This window comes from Candidozyma pseudohaemuli (genome assembly GCF_003013735.1).
Source record: "Candidozyma pseudohaemuli strain B12108 chromosome Unknown scaffold00005, whole genome shotgun sequence".
Classification (NCBI taxonomy): Eukaryota; Fungi; Ascomycota; class Pichiomycetes; order Serinales; family Metschnikowiaceae; genus Candidozyma; species Candidozyma pseudohaemuli.
In genome coordinates, this window is record NW_020194439.1 from 359,195 (window position 1) to 377,450 (window position 18,256).

An 18,256-nucleotide genomic window follows, 5' to 3' on the forward strand; every position below is an offset into this window, starting at 1 on the left:
TCGATCTATAATCATATTTCCCTTTTCGTATCCCTTTTTGTGAGCGAGATCCACCTCCATTGTAAAGCAGAAGCCACAGAGAGTATACCAGCTGTGGCTACACACAAATACCCATTTTCCCTACAAAAACGTTACTGGAATTTTGAACTACTTTCTCTAAAAGCATCTAAATAAAAAAAGAAACCGCCTTTGCCTCCTCATCGCATCTCCGAAGCACGTTTTCCCACGAATCTGAAAAATCCACACTGTGGCTCCACATGCTCATCGGACCACTTCCGAACTAGCCACAGCATCTCAGATCCTTCATTTCTTCATCTACACAGCATCTCAGATTCTCCAAATTTCTGTCTATTATTGTATCACACTCTTCAGTGTCTCTTCGTATTATCCATTCAAATCTGTATCACTATATCACACTCTACAATATGTCTCTTCGTATTATCCATTTATCCTAAACCTAATCCTAACCTTCTCCAAACCTGTGCAACGCACTCTATAAAAAAACCCATCAAGCCAGCTCAACGGGGTGTCACCGACACCAACCACTTTCTGTAGTTCAGCTGGATGATGCCATTGCTGCGTTCCACGGGCTCCAGCCTGGGCGTTTCAAAGCCGTAGGCGTGCAGCGCCAGCTGGGGAAGCTGGAACGTGTAGTTCAGTCCGTTGCATGGCAGCAGGGGCAGATGGGCATGGAGGCAAAAAGCACATTCGTACATGAGGCCCTCTGAAGGGGTGCCTGGGGTCTCGTCGATCCAGTCGGGCTCGTTGGCCTCGAGGACAGGCGAGTCCTGGTACTGTGGGTTCCACTCCGACTCGATATCGAGGTCTGTGTAGTCGACAAAGTCTCTTGGCTGGTCGACGCTGTACATTGTGTTGTGATGTGTTGTCTCTGATATTGTGGTTATGGTTCTCGAGACTCCGACGGGGAATTTGCTCGGAACGGTAAAACTGTAGTTCTGAAAGGAGCTATTGAAGTATGACTCAGGGTCTGTCGACTGCTAGTGGTTGTAGCTGGTAGTCGTAGTCAGTTGTAGTATCTGATTGTAGTAGCTGGTAACTGGATCAATGCCAATACCGTCTCTCAAAAGAAATTGTAGTAATTCGTATGTCACCGCCTCGGGCTGTAAAGAATCCAGGTATGGGGCTTCTCAGAAGGGTGAAAATTTCTGGCTGAGAAATGATCCGGGGTCTCAGCCTTTATATGTCCGCGAGGTGCTGTTACGCAACAATGAGCAAGTTCAAGCAACCACACTGAGACGCCGCACCCACAGTCCACAGTTAACCCTGCCACCACCACAGCCGAGGCTAGCGTTTTTCCGTGGCGGTCCAGGCCACCGTCAAAATAATGTTTTATGGATTGTAGCAAATTGTTAGCGGGTCCAAGTCGTGGTGACGAGCCGGCACGTGGTTCGGACATCGGACAATGCTGTCAGTGGATGCGTAACCACCATAAGAACGGTGCTACGGGGGTGGCGGATCTGGGCGTATGTTGGCCGAATTTTCTCGAAAAAAAAGCTTTCCGCCGAAAGTGCCCCCGAATAAGATGATGGTGTAATTATTTTACTGAAATTATGTTTTGTTTTGTGTTTTTGGTGGACCCTCGTCCAGTGAGTCATGGCTGCAAACGAGCGCACAGGCCGCTTCGGCCTCACTTGACTCACTGTCACCACGCTTTGCGCTTCCACATGCCACAATGCACCACAGGACACCCCAAGCGAACAGAACCCAAACACACCTGGAATGTGGCGGGCACCCCCAAAGAAAAAGAACCGAAGAAGAAGAAAATGAAGAAAGATGAATGAAACTTCGTCAGATCTATTAAATTCTAAATCCATAACCCATGAAAGTCATTATTCACTGGATGCACTAGGATGTGTCACTGGGTGCAAAGCTCGCACCGATCCGGTCGCAGAGCATCCAGAACGACTCAGTCTCCGTGTCGGTCTCAGCCATACTCAGGAACAAAGCCTGGGGAGACAGTGCCAAAAGGGCAAATCACCAAAACTCACCAAAATCCAGAAATCACAAAAACCACCAAATCCACCAAAATGCAAAATCCAAAATTCGTCTAACCCCCAAAATTGACCAAAAGTCTAATCCCCAATCTCCCACCTTCTGTACCCTGCTGCTGCCCAAAATGCTAGTCCATGCGATGTTGGGACCCTGGCTGCAAATGGAAAATCTGCTGACTTTGGTCCACGACATGCCCCTATAAGCAAGTTTATTCCACATTCTGCCACTTTACCGGTGAACACAATCGGTTGATGTTGCCGATTCATGTTGCCGACTGCCGATAAACTGCCGATTTACACTACCGATTTACATTTATCCCTGAGGGTTCCTTGTGTTCTGGTACTGGCTGGCCAGACTTCCAAGACTCATTTTACCTTTTCTGCTGCCACCTCTTTTTTCTGCTTTCTGCTTTCTGCTTTTTTTCTGCATTGGCTTGAGATCCCCGAACGCCTCGCCAGGTCATACGCCTTGGCGGAGCAAATAGCCCTATTTGCTCGCTTCCTTCCTTCTATGTTTAGCATCTATTTGCTCACCGAGCCGAAGGTCCGTCCAGGCACCGCCAAATAAGCTTTGGCTCTCGTATTTTGGTTTCAAAGTGGTCCCACAGCGGTTTATTTCAGTTTCTAACAATTTGTAGAATCTTCAATTTTTTATTTTTCATGTTCATTTTCCATTTTTCACTGTCCACTGATCCACCCACCCGAGACCGTTTTTCGCAGCCAGGGAGCTTTTCTCGAGGGTCCCCGGACTTTCCCCTCCGCCTCAAGCAATACATCTACACCCCTTCGTCAATGCCGGAGCTTCCGTTCTGGACTCGGGAAAATGCCTGTTTTCGCTAAGCTCCCGTGCCTAGGGTCCAGATCCCATCGCCTCGCTGGTGCACGGGTCTTTTTGCTTCCGTCACAGCCATGGAGGCTTTCCCGTAGCCTGGTGGCCCCCAGCGTGACCTTAACGTGCTTCTAAGAAAAGAACGTTGTTGCAAATAGTGCTGGAACGGTTGAGGAGGGTGTTTTGTGGATATCACGTGACGCACCACGTGCCAAGACCTCCCACCTGCACACCAAACAACACCTCTTGATCTCCTCCATATTCTCCTCCAACTCCAATGACCATCTACGCTTTCTACATCTTCGACAGACACTGCAGCTGTATATACTCACGTGAGTACTCCCATGCGGCTCAAAACACGTCCAGCACGTCGTCGGCCCAGCTTCCACCATCCTCAGGTTCGTCCAACCTAGGATCGGTCAACAAGAACAATAACTCAGACACAGCCAAACTTCTATTTGGATTGATCCATTCGTTGAAAAACCTATCTTCCAAATTGGCCACCCAGGATACTCCAAATCTCTTGAGATCCTTCAGCACAGGCGCCTACAGAGTGCATTTCCTTGAATCACTCACCAACTACAAGTTCGTGTTGCTTTCAGACCTAGACACCGAGGATCTCCAGCCGGAGCTCTGGAATTTGTATTCTTCTGTTTTTGTGAAGACCGTGGTCCGCAATGCCTTGAGTCCGGTGGAATTTGGCGAAAATAGAATCAGCAATGCTTCCTTCATTCAGCAGTCCGACACGTACCTCCAGGCACTCCCTGTGTTCCACTAAACGATGGGAATACTCTTGAGCTGCTTGCTTAATGTTGCTTGTTTTGTGGGTCGTCTGCCACATTGTTGTCTGACTCACTATGGCAACATTAGTTGATCATGGTCTGTTTTCACGAAACTGCGGTGTTCGCCACCACGGCTTGTCTGCGGTTCGCCACCACGTCTGGTCTGTGGTGTTCGGAGCCACAGGGTCTAGGATCTCGGACTTGCTGTCACTGGCTGTGAGACATGCCACAATAAGTCAAACACACCCAGCAACCGGTGAAATGCCACAGCGAGGATAGCCAGCCACAAGGAAGCAGACCGTTTTTAACTTCCATCTGTCTGTTGCTGACTTTTTGCCTTTTTGCTTTTTTTTTTTTTTTTTTGCTGTCTCACCCTGAGCAAGACCGTGGCTGGGTGCCTCAATCTGTCATGCCCCGTTGTGGCTCGTATAGATCTTGCGTCCACAGAAGGAATTGCACGCAAGCTTTTACTTCCCGTTTCGTGCTTAAAACCGCGTTGCAGATGCACCATCGTGGGGTGTCAGAAGACAGAATCCTTCACTGTGGCGAGTCCTCCCACCACAGCCCTAGCATCCCTTGGAATCAGGTGAAGACTTGAGATAAATGTGACTTCGCTAACAAAGTCAACATGCGTGTGAAGACATACAAGTGCGATTGTTCACGGTTACCTCGAAACTGTGGCTTCAATGCCTCAAGAAGACTACAATACGCTGCTTTCAATATGCGCTATGATTACTAACATCGAAACGATCGGAAGCCTTGCCAAAGCAAAGTCTGCCATGCGTTAACGAATTCCATTCCATTGCATTGTACGATCGTACGTTTTTCAACGGAACAGCAGAAAAGCGCAAATACGTCAGATGCTTGCATAACAATCTTAGTCTTCGAATGGTTCTTCAATGGTCCTCAACTGTGCAACTAAGCTGCTTTTACATTCACTTTTGCTCGAAGGAGTTTTAAACTTAGGACTCTATCAGCACTCGCCACATCTGAGACATCTGATGCCTCGGTGGGACCGCGGTTAAAAGTGTCTTTGATTTTGCGCTTTTGCGATAGCGATCTAAACGAGAGATTGCATCGACGGTGACTGCAGCACTGCCATGACGTTGAAGGACAAGAAATGTGTCACGAGGCTGACGTTCTAATTGCCGTTTTAGTTCGGAAAGCCGAAAATTCATCCCATCTTGTCGAGATGGCCGTCCTTTTGCAGCCGTTTGATCTCGATAATCAGTGGAAACCCGTACCTCCCGCCGAAATATACCTGGTTTCGGCCCGCTCATCGTGAGATGTACGGGTGCGCTTCTAACGGCCTTGCAGGGTTTAAGGTCCAAGAACGAAGATTGTTAGTACTAACACGTCCCGCATCTTCGTATCGCCGTTACGAGAACTTTGCCACTCCTTTTGGCTTTAAATAGCCTGCGATCGCTCCTTTTTGTCGCAATATTCTTTCTTTGACATTCGCTCAACTCATCATATCACATGGTCAAGTTTGATCCAAGACCACCAACCCTCGCCTCGGGCCTCCAAGAACTTGTTCTTAATGCTACCATCTGCCTCGGGCAGTTCTTGTCTCAGGGCTCGATCACAATGTCCCTCAGTACAATGAATGCTATTTCAGAGTCGTTTTCCAAACTTCGTGGTGAGGAGATGCCCCAGTCTCAGCAGGTTTGGTTTATGGGTTCGTATGCATTGACCTTGGGTACTTTCATTTTGGTCTCCGGACGGTTGGGAGATCTCTTTGGTCTCAAGAAGATATTTATAATTGGCTGGTTCTGGGCGACCTTGTGGTGCCTAATAACTGGTATTTCCTACTACTCGCATTCCTCGGAGTTTTTCATCGTTTGTCGTGCATTTCAAGGAATTGGGTTTGCCTTGATCCTACCTTGTGGTATGGGTATTCTTGGAACGGTTTACCCCAATGGAAAGCGCAAGAACATGGCCTTTGGTTGTGTCGGTGCTGCAGCTCCAGCAGGTGCTACTATCGGTTGTCTTATGGCCGGTGTGGTGGCTCAAACATGGTGGTGGCCATGGGCTTTTTGGCTTCTCAGCATAACCTGTTTCATCCTTGGGTGTCTCGCTCTTTACGCTATCCCAGAAGGCTTTGAGCATAAGCAGCCTACGTTGAAAGAGGCTTTTGAGAAATTTGATCTCGTTGGTTCAGCGCTAGGAATCGTCGGGCTTATTTTGTTCAACTTTGTTTGGAACCAGGGCCCCGTGGATGGCTGGCTGTCGGCATACATCATTGTGCTTTTGGTCGTCAGCGTGTTGCTCATAGTGTTCTTCTTTTTCTACGAGCTTCGCATGGCCAAGTACCCACTCTTGCCTCGTGGAATCTTTACATACCGAGTTGGTCTTGTCCTTTCGTGCATGGGTTTCGGATGGGGTCTGTTTGGTGTCTGGCAGTACTACTACTGGAGTTTCATGTTGAACTTGCGTGAGTACACACCAATCAACACTGCACTTACTTACATGCCGCTTCTTGTGTTTGGTGTGGTGGCGGCTCTCATCGTTGGTTTCTTCATCTCCAAGAAAAATGCTCCATACATCATTTTCCTTGCCATGGTTGGTTTTATGTGCGGTGTGATCTTCCTTAGCATTCTCCCCATTGACCAATCCTTCTGGCGTCTTTCCTTTGGCCAGATGTTCTTGCTTACATGGGGCATGGATTTCTCCTTCCCAGCTGCCTCGTTGATTTTGTCTGACTTCTTGCCAAAAGAACACCAGGGTATGGCGGGCTCTTTGGTCAACACTGTCGTCAACTACTGTGTGTCTTTGTTTTTGGCGATGGGCAGCACTGTAGAGTTGGAAGTATTGGGTAAAACCAATGACGTCTTGAAAAGTTACAGAGCTGCTGCCTACTTCGGTACTGGCATAGCAGCCTTGGCGGTGATAATATCGGTCATTTTCATCCTCACGGAACACGGTAGTGAAGAGCTTCCGGAGTACCAAAGTGACGAAATGAAGGAATCCAGCAGCAACGAATTTAACTAATAGATTTTATAGATTCTGGTCAGAGTGCCTCTTTCTGTACTGCATATGAACGATAACTCCAAATCTCAACACACTGTAGTAGTAGGTGAGCCTCACAGAAACTTTCAACAAAGTGGGCGTGGAAAAACAATACTAGCGACCCAATCAATCCCCCAATCTGTACTTTATCGATAGATATAGGCTTGATTATCAGGCTTTTGGCTTTTTCCCGAAAAAATTCGAGCATTTGAAGCCTCAAAACCCTTCGTTTAAATAACGCAGACCAAGAGGGTGAAGAAACCCCTGAATCCATCGAGAACCAAACTTTTAGACCCTTAATTCTGAAACAAGAGGTCAAATTTACCCTATAAAGCGTTCTTTCACTAAAAATGTCGGCCACACAAACACAACAAATGGCTACACAGCTACAGGTGAAAGGAAACCAAAGATCCCAGCTTGAAGTGCTAATAAAAGACTTCCAAAACAAGCTCGGGAAGGATTGGGAGAAGTATCATGAGCTGCTTACCCTCTATCTTGTTGGAAAGCTTTCAAGAAGTGAATTGGTCCTGATTGTGGGACCAATGTTGAAGAACGGTTTGATCAAATGGCACAATAAGTTTCTTTTGCTTAATTTCGCCAACTCGCTCCAGGACAGTCCGGTGGAGTTTCTGTCTGAGCTAGCGTCGTTCTGGAATAAGAAGAATCTGAAAACAAAGAACGTCAGGCTGACTCAGTATGAGAAGTTCAAACGTAATATCATGGGCTTGCCCTTGAAGGAGAGGCGAAGAATCAGGAGTATCACTAGAGATAGTGGAAAGAGAAACAAAATCAACGCGTCGATCACGCTCACAAGACAAGCTTTGTTGCCAAAGATTCCTATGATCCAAGACAAGGAACAGCAGCAGTTACAGGTTAACAATTTGGTGCAATGGCAACAGGATGTTGTGAACGGAATCAATGCTCCTTTGGCAGCTACGTGTTACGAGTTGCCCGATACAGAAAACTTGTCTAGAAGGGTGTTGATGACAATGAGGGAGCATGGATTGACTGGTGGTGTGAATACCCAAGTTCTCGAGATGATCAGTCTTGGTTTGGAGGCACACCTCAAGACCATCTTAGAAAACGCTATAGATGTCTCCAGATACAGAGAGCAGAAGTATAACTCCAATGACTTCCTACTGCCCAAGGACGATACCCCCGAAAATGGCAGCATAATCAATGGCCACAGCAGAGCGGAGTCCCTTTCAGGAATCGGAAGCCGCAAAAGAAATCACGACGACTCACTGCCCACCAAGAAGGAGACAGTGGTGTTGAACGTGGAGGACATGTACAATACTCTAGAAATGTTCCCTCATTTAGTGGAACCAAACGGCGCCAAGATCAGACTCTCGAATGTCATGTTACAAAATGACGACCAGGCTGCCGACACGAAGCCTCATTACGACCTCAAGGAACGCCCTGCCGAGGTCGATACAGCAATAATATCAAATGGTGCAGTCAAAGACAAGAATGCTCTTACGGTCGATAAGGCTGCACATCCCGAAAATGGCCTGCAAAAGCCTCCACAAACGCCGCTGACTCAGAGCCAGAGCCAGACTGGGGAAAACACTGGCAGTGCTGATGAGCTCAAGTGGCTTGTACACGATCTTATTTCGGCGATGTGAGCATTAAGTTATTGTATATACTAAGAACGAGCAATGCTTGATAGAAGTGTCAACGTATCTGGAGCGGTGTTGTCGAACTCACAGACATACAGGCTTCTTGTGTGGGTTTGAACATGACTGAAAAGCTGGGTCTCTGCTTGTGTGGATTTGAGGTTGATTGTCTGTGCCTGGCTTGCGATATCCTTCTTGGTGAGATCCACGATTGAGAAGTGATTGGCGAAAGCCTTCTTTGCCTTTTCATTCACCGCTTGGATCAGGAACAAAAATACGACCGTTGAACCCGGCTGTTGGTGAAGCTTCTGCATGGCATTCTTGACATCCGAGGCACTAGAAAGCTGTACTCTTTTACCTGTCGTCTCAATCAACTTCCCACGCTCATATACGAGCTTGCATTCGTTCAGATAGTCAAACCCATCGCAAGTCGTTTCGCCGTCTATGCTTGTGCATTGTATGGAGAACGTGAAATTCCAACCCTTGGCCTTGAGCCTGTCCTGGCCTTTTTGCAAGTACGCAAAACCATCCAATAATCGCAGCTGGATGTCCTGCTGTTCACAACCCACAAAGGTCATCGTCACGTTGTGCTGGGTCAATGCCCTTTGCACGAACGGTTCCCATTGTATAAAAAACAGATCGTCGTCGCGGTGAAAGATCTTGCTGAACCGATACAGACGGTCAGCGACAGTTAATATCCTCTCCTCGTCAATTGAAACATTCAAACCAGCTGGCACCCTGACGTAACTTCTCGGGAGCGGGTCGAAACTCATAATAGCGTCCTCGAGTGTTCTGTGCACCGACAAGTAGTTTTCGTATTTGGCTCTGGCGGACTCATACAGCTCTCTTTCTTTACGAACACTCTCAATCCACGAAACAGCATCCTTATCGAGTGAGGCGAGCTCGGCCCGTTTCTGATGAAGTGTCTCTTCCAAGTGCTCAGTGGAAGCCTCAGCACTAGTAGAAGACTCCTTGAACGCCTTGATCTCCTTCCGTATGCTCTCCAATTCAGCCTCTTTCTCCTCAGTCTGTTTCTTCAAAGCCTCCAATTTACCCTCAAGCTCCGCTAAATGGGCCTGCTTTTTCTCGTTCTCCTGGCGGATATCTGCCAATTTGGCGTCGTTATCCAGCCGAAGAGCCGCTAGCTCCAGCTTGTTCGACTCAATCTCTTTCCTGATAGCTTCGTCCCGCTCGCTGGACACCTCTTCCAAACGGCTTTCCAACTCCGCCTTTTTCTTCAGTAGCTCCTCGATCTCGTTAATCGCCTCTGTGTCCTCGAAATTGGCCGAGTCCATGATCTCGCTTCGTAGCTGGAACTGCTGCTTGTTGAACTCGTCCTCGAGTCTGTTCTGCATCTCCTTGAGCAGAAGCTCTGCCGTCAGCTCCTCGTGCTGGATCCTCAGCGTTATGCTGTTTCCCTTCAGCTCGAACCTCGACTCCAAGTGCCTTAGCCTGAACCTGGCGTCCAGGGCCTGTTTCTCCAAAACCCGATACATCCGCCGTTTCTCCTGGAATTCCGCCTCCAACTGGTCCAACAGCGCCTGCGACAGCCGTAGTTCTCGATCTAGCATTCTCTTATCGTTCTGGAGCTCCTCCGTATCGAACTTCTCCTCCTTGGGCGGTTTCCATTTCTCAAGCCCCAGAATCTTCAGTTTTGCATTCAAACTCTCCTTGACCGCCACGAGCGAGTGGTAGCTTCTGTGTTTGCTGACTGGGATGTTGGTGGTTTTCAGGTGCATGTCAGCCAATGAGTTTATCGCCAGCAGCCTCGACGGCGGAGGATCGGGGATGTTCAGTTCTGAGCTCGAAGGCATATCTCCCACGCTGACCATATCAAAACCAAGCAGCTTTCGCCGTTTATGTGGCAGATCGAGGTTACTGATCTCTGACAAGTGCCGTCTGGGCAGCATGTTTGGATTTGGTTTTGGAAGTGAAATTGGTGTGGGGGTGTTTTGGTGTTTTGGAAATGATGTGTTTCAGCAGCGTTTCAGCTTTGTTTAGTGTAGAGGCGGCTTGGTGGAAGCAGTGGAGTGGTTGATGGTGTTTGTAAACATGGGCCCTGCAGAGTGGCCGAGTTGCAGTGGGTGGTGAGGAGGCATAGAGGTGGATGAGTTTGGGGAATAAACAAGTTTTTTGTATTTTATAGAATATTTTCACTTATTTTATTAATATTATAGAGGAGAAGTTTTGGGGTCGGCTTTTGGGCTCCTGGCGGTGCATGTATTGAGAGTTGGTAGGGGAGTATAAATGGCTGCGAAATGTGGGTGTATCAGCCTGGGGTACCATGAAACCTTGAATGTTGAGTTCCATAGAAATATGCTTTTCAATTGCTTGTGGCTCAAATTGTTGCGCTTTCTGTTTTGTCCAGAACTCATGTCTAGACCGCTTTCGATGATCTGAAACCCAACCAGTCTCAGGGCTGTCTCAGCATTGCTTCAGACTCCATAGTCCAAGGAACACCAATGCTTTACCAATTAAACCCAAAATCAACAATATCCCCCTCCTACACTCATTCTATTCGCTTGTGAATTCGCTGTATATACAAGCTTAGCCAGCACGCCCGATGTGGTTGCAATATGTACAAGGGGACGGAGTCCGTATGCTGTGCCGAGGCGCTCGGCGGTGAAGCCCGCTTCCATCGGGCCGTGGTGGCGTTTTCTTTTGTGTCTTGTTGCTGGTGAACAGTTTGAATGTCCATGGATGTGCGATTGAACGGGGACGTAGTCGCTTGATTGGAGTATGACAGGCCATGATGAGAGGCTGTTCATCGAGCTCAAGGTTGGTGTAATTCGAAGGAGCAGCCAAAATAATGCTCTCATGGGCTTTTGCAAAACGACATTGATTCGTCCCATGGTCGTCCCATGGTCATCCAATAGCTGATCCAAAGGCCCTCCAACTGCTCATCCAATGGCCATACAGTAGCTCATCTGATGTCACAACGACCTCCTGGATGACCGGAAGCTGAAACAATGCTTCTCTTGCTTTTTGGCCTCCCCTTCCGTAACCTTCCTCTCGGAATCCGTCTCGCTCCGATCAGTCAAAGCCCTCCTTCTAGTTGTCCCCACCTAGTTAAAGTCCTTCAGCTGGAGGTTTCTCGTCATTGCAGGCAAGGCGACCCGGATCCCGTCCAACTCCTTGGACATCTTCACCTGGCAGCCCAAACGCGACGTCTCGGTCAAGCCAAAGGCCAAATCCAACATATCGTTTTCGTCGTCATCGGGTTCTGGAATCTCATCGTAAAAGTCTGGATCCACAATTACATGGCACGTCGAACAGGCACACGAGCCTCCGCAGGCGCCTTCCATATCGAGTCCATGTGCCTGTGCAATGTCCAAAATGTTGTCGCCCTCTGCTACCTCAAAGGTCTGCTGTCCTCCGTCTTTGGTGATAAAGGTAACATGGAGTTCTTCACCCGGCTTGGGTTTGTGAAGGTGGCCGTGCATTCTGGGAACGGAAATGTGGAAATTCCGGAATGCAGGCACGGCCGGCCGCCGCCAGACCACAGGCGTCCGAAGAAGTCTGAGCATTGTGTGTTTTGTGGAGTGGTGATGAGGAATTTTTCGACTTATGAGAGCTGAGGAATAGTAAGCCTCCTGCAGGAAGACCACCAGTGATAAGGCTTCGGGAGGCACTGGTGGGTTGATTTCAGTGGTTTGGCTAAGTGGTTGATAAAAGACTTTGTGGTTGATTATTTGGATCAGGTTGTTCTTTTGGATACGTTGTCGGTAGGGTTTGGGAGAAGTCACGGATTGGTCAGCAGAGTCAGCGGCACGGTGCAGTTCCGGTGATCCAGCCAATGGTGGAAATTTCAGAAGTGTTTTGGTTTTTGAAGAATTCGAGGAATTTATGGATTTGATGGAGATTTTTTGTTTTTTGGCTGGATTCGGCCGAGGATCTGGTGGTGCTTACAAATCGATGCGCTCTGAGTCACCCGCATAGACGAGTCATGGTCAGCAAGGCCGAAGGTATAAGGCGATTTGGATGATTTTTGGAATTTGGATTCTTTGGGTGTGGGAGGTTCTTGGGATAGAGCGGTTTGTGGATTTTCGGAGATTTCGATTTTTGGGACATCTTTAGAGTTTGTGGTTTTTAGTGGTGTACTGTGAAATATGTGAAAAGCCAGAAATGGCTGCGAAATGTGACCCCACCAAGTATCATATACTTAAAGTACTACGGTACAGAATTACATTTCTTTTCTTTAAGGCAAATCAAAAGAGCCTCTTTCAACCTTCCAGATCTTCAATTAAGCCAAGATAACCGAGATAAGCGCCCCACACCGCATGTTCTTTGCATGGAATCGTACGATATCTGACAAATTTCCCAGAAACTCTTATCTACAATCTACATCAACGCATAAGCCACAAATGGCCCAAAGCTCACTATTAAAACCAAACCGGTCATAGTTGACGACCACACCTACAACCCACTTTCTCATCATCACATTATCTAGAATAGTCACTATCGTCCCTCCAGCACTACCAGAACTTGCTGGCAAGCACCAAGAATATTAGAATGATCAACACGGCGATGATCGCATAGGAAATGAACTTGTTGGCCACAAGACGCCTGCTCATCAGCTTCAACGTCGCCACAGAGCGGTCCACGTAGTTGTCCGCCGTCAGCAACGTGCTCCTGGCGTTCGTGATCTGCTCTCTCTGTGCCCTGAGGTCGTTGAGTATATTACCACCGATACCTTCTGTCTCAATCGCCACACGCTGAGACTCCCGGAGCCTCTGCAGCGAGCGGTCCAACGACGCGTTGTTGCTGAGCAACTGCTTTCTCTGTGACCCCTCCTCCTCGTTATCGGTGTACCTGCTTCCAAAAAGCTCCAGTCTGTCCTCTTCGTCCAAAAGCTCCTTGAGCTTCTGCTTGTTGGCCTCCACCTCGCTTCTGTACTTGCGGACCTTGGCGTTGTAGCTCAGTCTCTGATTGGCTGGCAAGCTCTGGATCTCAAGGTTCATCTGGTCCAAAATCTCTAGGGCTTCGTCTGTGGCGTGTTCAATCGACTGAAGGGCATCTTTGCGCAGACCGGCGCTGCTCAGCTGGACCAGGCCGATCTTGGCCTTGGCTTCTTGAAGGGCAAGTTGGAAATCAGACTCGTATGTCTCGAATAAATCAGACATGGTTGTTGTAGAAACAGTGAGGTGTTTCTTGCGGTTGATATGGGGTCAGGCGCAGGGCACGTGACGAGACAGGCAATGGAATTTGGGGATACTTATTGGAGGGGTGTAGATGGATTTTTTTAATTTTAAGGGGCTCTTGCTAAAACAATTATCAAGTAGTTGTTGAAATCTTTTTTTTTGGGCTCATTGGAGTGTGGTGTGTGGAGAAATATGGGTACACCTTTCTTCACGGAATTGAGCATGTACAGTGATTGACAATGGTTTGAAGCATTTGAATTGGGGCAAACTTTACTGATTTAATGAAATTATTTGAAAATGGCCTTAAATTCAGTAATTTTTAAAAGATTTTGAAATCGGTGAATTTCGGGTTCTTTGCTTCTTCTACGATGCTCTAAGCCATCAGCAAAAGCAATAAAGAGTTTGGTTTCTGAATAAATTCAAACAAATCCTTGTGGTTTAATCTCCCTACTCCCTTGGGTATTGCCATTTTTTTTCTTGCTATTTATGTAGGTGAATTGAAGTGGACACTCAGTGTCTGGTCTCAAACTCCTCGCCCTCATCCTCATCAGTACGGTTCTTGTACTTGTGGAAGGCGGCCTTGATCTGGCTGACCAAGGTGTCGTCGAAACGGGAATCAACAGAGGACCGAGACACAGAAGGTGTCAAGCCATAATCATCCAACTCGGCGGTCACGTTCTTCAAGCCGCTCTCCAAAGTAGGAACATCCTTTTCGGCATCAAGCTCCTCCTCTCCACCAAGATCCAAAGAGTTGATGGTCAAATTGAGCAAAGACTTTCCAGACTTTCTTCTCACAAGTCTCGATGGGAAGGGTCCGACCTTTGGAGTGTAGGTCTTGATCAAATCATCCTCCTCACTCTCCTTGGTAGGTTCGTCCTGGTCAAACGAGTGGATAGAGTTACGTCTCTCTGGTTTAGGCGTTCTAGGCGTCTTTGGAGCTCTGCAAGTGACACCGTTGTCATGGATCCACTTGGCAACCACGGCGGTCCAGCCACACTGGTGAGATGCACCCAAACCACGGCCGGTATCACCATCAAAGTACTCGTAGAAGGGCACGTATTCGTTGAAGTGGGGATCGTGGTTCATCAAATCATTGCCACCGTTACAAGCACGGGCTCCGTTGTTGTCGGGAAGGAACAAGTGCATCAAACGGTGCTGGATCTCTTGGGCACATTGCGCCAAGTTCAAGTATTCACCCGAGCCCTTAGGACACTCGACCTTCAAGTCAGAACCGTAGTACAAGTAGAATCTCTGCAAGGATTCCACAAGAAGGAAGTTGACTGGGAACCAGATGGGACCTCTCCAGTTGGAATTACCACCGAACATTCCGGAGTCGGACTCACCGGGAAGGTACTTGACTTCGTATCTCTGACCGTGCACATCCAACTCGAATGGGTGCTCTTCGTGGTACTTGGACAACGAACGGATACCAAACTCAGACAAGAACTCCTTTTCGTCCAACATTTTTTCCAAAATATCCACCAATCTCTCCTTGTTGACCAAGGCCAAAAGCAAACGCTCACCAACACCACGGTGGGTCATAGAAGCGATGTTTCTCTCGGCAATAGCACGTCTGTTCTCAATAAACCAGTCCAAACGCTTCTTGAACGAGGGGAACTTGTTCAACAACTCGGGTTCCAAAGTCAAAGAAGCATACAATGGAATCAAGCCGACCAAGGATCTGACTGGCAAAGACTGGGTATGAGAATCGAAATGGATGGCGTCGTAGTAGAACTTGTCGTTTTCGTCCCACAATGACTGCTCAGTGGGCTGCTGGTCGGCCTTTGTGGCACCTCTGTACGACATGGCATCAGCAATCAACAAGAAGTGCTCAAAGAACTTGGATGCAATGTTTTCGTAGACTGGACGGGTCTTGGCTAATTCCAACGCAATGTTCAACATCTGCAAACAGTAGAACGCCATCCATCCTGTGGAGTCGGACTGCTGCAAAGTACCACCGGTGGGCAAAGGTTCAGAACGGTTGAAAACACCAATGTTGTCAAGACCCAAGAAACCACCCTCGAAAAGGTTGTTTCCGTTGAAGTCCTTTCTGTTGACCCACCAGGTGAAGTTGAGCAACAATTTCTGGAACACACCCTCCAAGAAGTCCAAGTCCTCCACACCGTACATCTTTCTTTCGATCTTGAACACTCTGTAGGTAGCCCAGGCGTGGACTGGAGGATTAACGTCACTGAAGTTCCACTCGTAGGCTGGCAATTGACCATTAGGATGCATGTACCACTCTCTGGTCAAGAGCTCCAACTGCTTTTTGGCGAATTCAGGGTCGATCATGGCGAATGGAATGCAGTGGAAAGCGGTGTCCCAGGCTGCAAAGAAGGGATACTCCCATTTGTCCGGCAAAGAGAGCACGTCGTCAATGTACAAGTGCTTCCAGTCCTTGTTTCTGCCGTTGGCTCTGTTTTCGGGCGGTGGGGGTGTATTAGGGTCACCACTGGACCAGTAGCTGTGGACGAAATGGTAGAACTGCTTGGTCCACAACAAACCGGCGAAAGCCTGACGCTGAACTTGACGCAAGTCGTCGGTGATGGGCAAGGGCGAGACCTTCCAGTAGAAAGCGTCGGCCTCGTCCTGTCTTCTTTCAAAGACATTGTCGAACTCCACCTCATCAATGTCGCCAAGCTTGTCGGTAAGCTTGTAACGGATGGTCACGTAGTCGCCAGCAGGCACGCCGCCGTCCTCGTTGAACGAAAACAAAGCACAGGCCTTGGTTCCGACGTTTTCCGGGTTGACGGCCTTTTCGTCCTTCTGCACCACGTAGTCGTGGAAAGCGTCCTTGACGTAGTCAACCTCGTTGGGCTGGTCGTAAAGACGCTTGTGGTTGGTTTCGTTCTCGGTGAAAAGCAACTTGGGTTCCACGTCAGGCAGATTCTCGCTCAAACCAGGAGCAGGCGCAAACACCAAGTATCTCTTGCCGAACTTGGGGTGCTCCAACTCAATGGTGTAGTTGTCGATCTGCTTCAACGTGGGCTTGCCATGCAAGGACTCCTCTGTGCCCCAGGCCCAGTAGTTACGCAAAACAATGTGGGGCAAGATGTGCAAAGGAGCAGCATCAGGGCCTCTGTTGTAGGCGGTGATTCTGAACAAAAGCTCCTCGGGGTCCTCGTCGGCCTTGGCCAGCTCGTACACCACGTCAAAGTACTTCTGCTCGTCGAAAATGCCCGTGTCGGTGATTTCGTACTCCTGTTCCAAACGGCTACGTTTCCCGTTCTCCTCCACCAACTTCTCATAGGGGAACTCGGCCTGGGGATACTTGTACAACATCTTCGAGTACGAGTGGGTGGGCGTGTTGTCAAGGTACCAGTACAACTCCTTCACATCTTCACCGTGGTTACCCTGGGAGTTGGTGACACCGAAAAGCTTCTCCTTCAAGATATGGTCCTTCTCGTTCCAAAGTGCCAACAGCAAGTTGACCAACTGTCTGGTATCACAAAAGCCACACAAACCGTCTTCTCCCCAACGGTACGTTCTCAGGCGTGACGTGTCAAACAGGAAATCATCCCAAGCCAGTCCAGAAGCCGAGTAGTCCTCTCTGACAGTGGCCCATTGTCTTTCACTAAGATAAGTGCCCCAGCGTTTGTAGTATTGATCTCTCTTCTTGTTTTCAAAAAGACGGCGCTCCTCGGCGGTGAGGGCGTCCAACACGTCGTTCATTGACTTTTTTTGACTAAAAGAAAAGGTGGTTTGAGTTGGTGATATATGTGGTGGACTCCTGCAGAATTGTCTTAGTTGCTGCGGCAGGGAGGTGCTTCATTTCAGGGATGAATAGCCTATGAGAGACGGGCTCGGGGTTTTCGGAAAAGAAGGAGTTGGTTTTGGAATTATGGTTTTTTTGGGAATATCGGTTTATTTGTACTGTTCGGGCTTTGGATCGTCGTTGGCACCGACGCACCCCACGGAGTCCCCCAAAGTCACCCCCACTTTGCAGCCAATCGAGGGGCACGTTGCCCCGCCGATCAATATATAAGCGGGAGGTTCGCTGATTTTTTTTTGGTTTTTTTGGGTTTTGCCTAAATTTTTAGATCGGCGTCGCCAGATCAGCGGCCTTGCTGGCGCCCGATGCACGGCGGCTAGATGATATACGAGGAGGAGGAGTGGAGGGTGTAGATGGGTCAGGTGTGGTCGTATGGGCTCAATGGGTGGGGGACGAAAAAGTTGGTGGTGGGTGGTTTGGAGTGTGAGTTTGTGGTGTTTTGGGGGAAATTTGGGGAGTTTTGGGGGACGGTTTTGTGTGGTTTTGAAGGAGTGGCAGAGGTGAGCAGTGGAGGGTGGTGATCTGTTGGGCTATTTATGGAGTGTCGGCATGGGGTATGAAATGTGGATAAAAAAGGTGCTGTAATGGAGTTTTGATGAACGATGATCGGGAATGGGGCTGGTGGTTTGTTTTGGTCTGGGGCATCGTGACTTCTGGGGATGAGGCGTCTCACGGTCCAGTTTGACAGTGAACTTGGAAGACCAAGGGGGATTTCTATTCGGAATGGGTTACTAAAAGTTGTTACAAGCAATATAAAACGCTGTTTCCGCTTCAAGCGGAAGAAAGTGGGAGTAAGGGACTAGAGAACTCCTTCGGATCCTTCCCTGAACGGAATAAGTTACCTCCTTGGTCTATACTTTGACCAGAACTGTCGACAGACTGAAATGAAGTGATGATTACTTTACAGAGTATGGAATCCCATTTGAATTCCCTTTGGAAGTCCTTTCTTCAAAAGTCTTCCTTTTCAATGGCTTCAATACAACCATCCTGCGGATCAGAGGCTCAAGACGAGAGATATCATTGGGTATCGCCATTATGGAAACTTTAGCCCATACATCTTCAAAGCCCCTCATTATAGTTCAAGCTGTCCTATAA

General features: G+C 48.3%; 8 protein-coding genes across 8 annotated transcripts; 3 read left to right on the forward strand and 5 right to left on the reverse strand.

Moving 5' to 3' along the window:
• Window positions 1-518: 518 nt before the first annotated feature.
• Window positions 519-869, reverse strand: C7M61_002605 (uncharacterized protein; the record flags this gene model as incomplete). Its single annotated transcript, XM_024857975.1, has 1 exon — window positions 519-869. The coding sequence occupies one exon, from the start codon at window positions 867-869 to the stop codon at window positions 519-521; it is 351 nt and encodes a 116-aa protein (XP_024713901.1).
• A 2,249-nt stretch (window positions 870-3,118) lies between these two features.
• Window positions 3,119-3,619, forward strand: C7M61_002606 (TRAPP subunit; the record flags this gene model as incomplete). The annotated part of the gene is made up of 1 exon (XM_024857976.1): window positions 3,119-3,619. One exon carries the CDS (start codon window positions 3,119-3,121, stop codon window positions 3,617-3,619), a length of 501 nt encoding a protein of 166 aa, XP_024713902.1.
• A 1,483-nt stretch (window positions 3,620-5,102) lies between these two features.
• Window positions 5,103-6,614, forward strand: C7M61_002607 (uncharacterized protein; the record flags this gene model as incomplete). Its single annotated transcript, XM_024857977.1, has 1 exon — window positions 5,103-6,614. The coding sequence occupies one exon, from the start codon at window positions 5,103-5,105 to the stop codon at window positions 6,612-6,614; it is 1,512 nt and encodes a 503-aa protein (XP_024713903.1).
• A 368-nt stretch (window positions 6,615-6,982) lies between these two features.
• Window positions 6,983-8,257, forward strand: C7M61_002608 (uncharacterized protein; the record flags this gene model as incomplete). The annotated part of the gene is made up of 1 exon (XM_024857978.1): window positions 6,983-8,257. The coding sequence occupies one exon, from the start codon at window positions 6,983-6,985 to the stop codon at window positions 8,255-8,257; it is 1,275 nt and encodes a 424-aa protein (XP_024713904.1).
• A 20-nt stretch (window positions 8,258-8,277) lies between these two features.
• On the reverse strand, window positions 8,278-10,080 carry USO5 (Uso5p; the record flags this gene model as incomplete). The annotated part of the gene is made up of 1 exon (XM_024857979.1): window positions 8,278-10,080. One exon carries the CDS (start codon window positions 10,078-10,080, stop codon window positions 8,278-8,280), a length of 1,803 nt encoding a protein of 600 aa, XP_024713905.1.
• A 1,233-nt stretch (window positions 10,081-11,313) lies between these two features.
• Window positions 11,314-11,691, reverse strand: YAH1 (adrenodoxin; the record flags this gene model as incomplete). The annotated part of the gene is made up of 1 exon (XM_024857980.1): window positions 11,314-11,691. One exon carries the CDS (start codon window positions 11,689-11,691, stop codon window positions 11,314-11,316), a length of 378 nt encoding a protein of 125 aa, XP_024713906.1.
• Window positions 11,692-12,723: 1,032 nt separating this feature from the next.
• On the reverse strand, window positions 12,724-13,371 carry VTI1 (v-SNARE protein; the record flags this gene model as incomplete). Its single annotated transcript, XM_024857981.1, has 1 exon — window positions 12,724-13,371. The coding sequence occupies one exon, from the start codon at window positions 13,369-13,371 to the stop codon at window positions 12,724-12,726; it is 648 nt and encodes a 215-aa protein (XP_024713907.1).
• Window positions 13,372-13,899: 528 nt separating this feature from the next.
• C7M61_002612 (uncharacterized protein) lies at window positions 13,900-17,061 on the reverse strand (the record flags this gene model as incomplete). The annotated part of the gene is made up of 1 exon (XM_024857982.1): window positions 13,900-17,061. One exon carries the CDS (start codon window positions 17,059-17,061, stop codon window positions 13,900-13,902), a length of 3,162 nt encoding a protein of 1,053 aa, XP_024713908.1.
• Window positions 17,062-18,256: the final 1,195 nt, after the last annotated feature.